The sequence below is a fragment of the Rhagoletis zephyria genome, unplaced genomic scaffold (assembly GCF_001687245.7).
Source record: "Rhagoletis zephyria isolate East Lansing unplaced genomic scaffold, Rhagoletis_zephyria_1.1 Rzeph_scaffold_01964, whole genome shotgun sequence".
NCBI lineage: Eukaryota > Metazoa > Arthropoda > Insecta > Diptera > Tephritidae > Rhagoletis > Rhagoletis zephyria.
The window spans coordinates 53,291-57,734 of NW_016159048.1; the positions used below are offsets into that span (position 1 = coordinate 53,291).

Consider the following 4,444-nt stretch of genomic DNA (forward strand, 5'->3'; position numbering starts at 1 on the left):
TACGACAAATTCCCATACAAATGTAATCTTTTTTTAATCATAAAACATTTGTCGTATGTATCGCAAAACTTTGAACTTACGACAATTGGATGGTCCTCTACTATAACGATACAATTAAAATTGGAAATTGAACTAAGTAACTAATTTTAAAATTTTAAATTTTTAAATTTTAGCTTGCATTGAGTCTCCAATGAAATGCAAGAGATAAAAATGTACAAAAGACTGAATTTAAGTATTGTTTTTTGTTTTTATATAAAGAAAACGTATGTTCGTAACATATTTACAGCATAAGAGATGTACAGATTTTTTTTATTAAATACATGATTATGTTTTTGTTATGTTTTTTCTAATAAGTAATCATTATTTAATAAATATGTCTGTTTTTTTCATCAAATTATACCATCGTCGTTGAAATACTTACTTTACTATTGTCGTATGTTCTGTGGACAAAACAAAGTGGTGAGTAAACGCTACTTACGACAAATGTATACGGAATGAAAAGTAAATTTTCTCATTAACGTTAAGAGATATTAAATGTAAAAATATGGGAAATCAAAACTAATAACACCAACTACGTCTCCTTCAAAAGTTACAAAAATCTACCGTACAATTTCGGATTAATTCGACCTTAAACTTCAAAGTCAATTTTCTCAAAACCGTGTTTTGTAACATTCGACATCCGTTTTCTGAGACGACGATATGTAGGTGATTAAGAAGTGCTGCGATCTGTGGTGTCAGGTTAATAGACCGAAATCATCTGAAAAGATTATAAATAAATTGGGTTCACAGCTTAAATATCCGGTTGTGACAAGGTGGAACTCATTGTGCGACTCCATTCAATGATTGATGTTACATAAGGAAAATATAAACGAGCTTTGTGACGAACTTGAAGAGGAACAGTTTCACGAAAATCATTTTAAATATTTGGACGAGTATTTGAAATTGTTAGAACCGATATCAAAAGCGATTGAGTTTTTGCAGCAAGACAATATAATGGTCTATGGCTATCTTCTTCCTACATTGGCGACGCTAAGAACAAAATATCGGAAGATTCGAGCAAATAGCATATTAAAAAATTTTGATAACATAGTTGCTGGGAAAATTTTAGAATGGTAACCCCCGAGTACGGAATTAAGGAAAATAGGGGGGGTAGAGGGGGTTCTAAAGGGGGTATATGTAAAGTTTTAAAGCGCGCAACCTCATACTTTTTAAGTAATTTGTTATTAAAGTTTGTAATTTTCACCAACTTGTATGGGACGATTTCACAATATATAATGCACTTTCCACTAAATTTACAGGTTATTTACACTCAATATATGCGCAGTTAGAGTGTGCACGTTCAAACAAATAAATACTTTAAGTATATTACAGCTTTTTTATCAAAAATTGATTGTTGTTTAATTTTATGAGTACATGCAGAATATGTGCAAATGGCAGCAGGACTGTGTTGCCATATCTTAAAAACCAAGAGTGGAAAGCAAGACCAAAAGAAAATACGATTAAAAGGAAAATACGATAAGGTTCTTTTGTTCAGATAAAAATAAATAGTAGGGGGATTGGGGTCATATTCCCCCATAAAATACTGAAACACATTTTTAAGGCTTATATGTATATTTTATTGCGTCAATAAGTTTAAGGAAAGGGTCCTCATGCTTACGAGCAATTGTTTTGCGCCACAGATATTCTATAATTTTATCCGCAAAATTAGGAGGATTATTATAGTTGTCTCTGTTAAAAAATCTTTTAATCACACGCCATTGTGATTCGATCCTTTGAGTATGCGTGCCGTCGTCTGCCACAAAGGGGTTATCCGGATCGCTGTGGTTTACTTTTCTGTGCTCATACCCGTGGTACGCTAGGCAATCGTACGCCTTCCAAAAATCGGTACAAATAATTGTACCCTCGGCCACATGTTTTTGAATGAGGGGTATGAACACCTCAGCAGACCGGACATTTTCTGGGCAGACTTCCAACCTCGGATCGTCGCTGCCGTCCTCAACCATCCCTAAGACCCAATGGCCTTCCACTCTCCTGCCTAAAAAAAAATATAAATTAAAGAATATGTGTTTTTAAATAAATTTTTGGTACCTTTGTGGTATTTTCGCTTCCCGAACTTGCTCTCGTCGATCTGAACAATTTTACCGGGGCCCCCAATTTTGCCTAACACCTCCTGCTGATCGACTTGATACAAAACAACTGCCTCACGACAGTAGTTGTACCAATCGCAGATGGTGGCGCTAGACAAAACGGTTCCCTCGGTAATACTTTCTTTTCGGACTTCAGCCTGGTTCCAGTGCGAAGCGTAGGCGTACATTACGTAAAAAATGTCTGGTAGTGGAAGCTTGGCATTTTCAAACCACGTACCAGTGGCCCTAGAAACGCCCGATCTTGAACGGCAGCTCCCTTTGCGGCATCGAAAGCTGCCGACCGTGTTGTTACCCAATGGTGAAACCGTCACTGGGATTTTATGCGTACGGCATAATCTTCTGGTCAAAATTAGACCCTGTGCCTCTGCGTAAGCGGTACATTTTTCACGCGTATCAAAAGTCTTTGATACCTTTAGAAGGCTCCACATTCCGCGTACTTCAGCGACGCACAGTACAGTCGCATTTCGTGGATGAACACCACGGCTAGTGGAGGGCGTATCGATATCTTTAAATAATACGATAAATATTTACTAGATGTATAAATATAAGCACTTAAAACTTTAAAAACATACCTGCTTGATCGTCAGTCATTTTAGTTTAAAATAAATAATAATATACAAAACCCAGAGCTCACAAACANCGAAAATCAGAGCTCACAAACAACGCCGAAATAACGTTTGGAAATGAGTATAATACTAAAGCAGAGAAAGAAGCGTTACTTAGAATAAAACTAACAGTACAATCCACAGTGGTACCCACTAAAAGGGGTACCAAATCTCTGTGGAACAAAAACAACATAAATAATAATTTTTACTTGCGTCCACAGTATTTTAGCGTAGAATTCTTTTCTGCGTAGGCCGCCTTCGGCCGCGCTTAGGGATTATAACCCTCACAACGTAGAATTCTCCTTTCTGTGTTGCCAAAGAAAAGGGGCCGAACACCTTTTGCATAGAACACCTTTCTGCGTAGGCGGCCTTCGGCCGCGCTTAGGGATTATAACCCTTACTTCGTAGAATTCTCCTTTCTGTGTGACATAGCTGGGGCTACCGCCCCAGTGATGTAACCTTGGGAAAGGATGAGGTAACTAGAATTCCCTTTCTGTGTGGTAAACCTGGGGCTGCCGCCCCAGTGATGTCTATTTTGGTTACGGTTACGGGCATAAAAGCCAACCGCACCTTTCTGCGTTGGCGGATTATAACCCTCACTGCGTAGAATTCTCCTTTCTGTGTTGCCGGAAGAGGGGAATATGACCCCAAGCCCCCTACTATTTATTTTTATCTGGACAAAAGAACCTTATCGTATTTTCCTTTAAATCGTATTTTCTTTTGGTCTTGCTTTCCACTCTTGAGTTGTAGATATGGGAACACAGTCCTGCTGCCATTTGCACATATTCTGCATCTACTCTCATAAAATTAAACAACAATCAATTTTTGATAAAAAAGCTGTAATATACTTAAAGTATTTATTTGTTTGAACGTGTACACTCTAACTGCGCATATATTGAGTGTAAATAACCTGTAAATTTAGTGGAAAGTGCATTATATATTGTGAAATAGTCCCATACAAGTTGGTGAAAATTACAAACTTTAATAACAAATTACTTAAAAAGTATAAGGTTGCGCGCTTTTAAACTTCATACAGGGAACTGTTAGACCCCCCTCTACCACCCATATTTTCCTTAATGCTGTACTCCGGGGTTACCAATCTAAAGCCCACCCTAGTTGCTTCATTCGAAGAATCATTGAAAGATATTTCGTAAATATTATGATTTGGAAAATTCAAACGACGCTGTTATAGCTGCCATACTTTGTCCAGACATTAAGACAAAGTGGGTCAAGTGTTTGAATTCGTCGTTTGATACTGGCAAAGTTAAGGAAATCAATGATGTAGTAAAAAATATCTTATCTGAGGAATTCGACTCTAATATCATCCCTATTCAATGCAAAACACCTTGCGAACCTAACAATAGCGATTTTTTTGATTTTTCTTTGACTGGTAATGACTAGTTAAAACTGTAAAAATAAGTAAGTAAATCAATTTTCGGCCGCTGTGGTGTAGTGGTAAGCAGTGCGCGCTTCTACTCCGCAACGCCTGGGTTCAAACCCTGGTCAAAGCAACATCGCAAAAATATAGAAAAAAGGTTTTTTCTTAACAGCGGTCGTCCCTCGGCAGGCAATGGCAAACCTCCGAGTGTATTTCTGCCATGAAAAACAGCTTCTCATAAAAATACAATCGCCGTTCGGAGTCGGCGTAAAACTGTAGGTCCCTCCGCTTTGTGTGACAACATCAAGGCGCAC

The 4,444-nt window shown here is 37.7% G+C and overlaps 1 protein-coding gene across 1 annotated transcript; it reads right to left on the minus strand.

The window, feature by feature from the left end:
• Positions 1 to 1,477: 1,477 nt before the first annotated feature.
• LOC108365700 (uncharacterized) lies at positions 1,478 to 2,738 on the minus strand. Its single transcript, XM_017619818.1, has 3 exons — positions 2,720 to 2,738; positions 2,089 to 2,673; positions 1,478 to 2,035 (listed from the first exon to the last, which is right to left on the minus strand). Exons 1-3 carry the CDS (start codon positions 2,736 to 2,738, stop codon positions 1,596 to 1,598), a joined length of 1,044 nt encoding a protein of 347 aa, XP_017475307.1. The 3' UTR covers positions 1,478 to 1,595.
• Between the last annotated feature and the right edge of the window lie 1,706 nt (positions 2,739 to 4,444).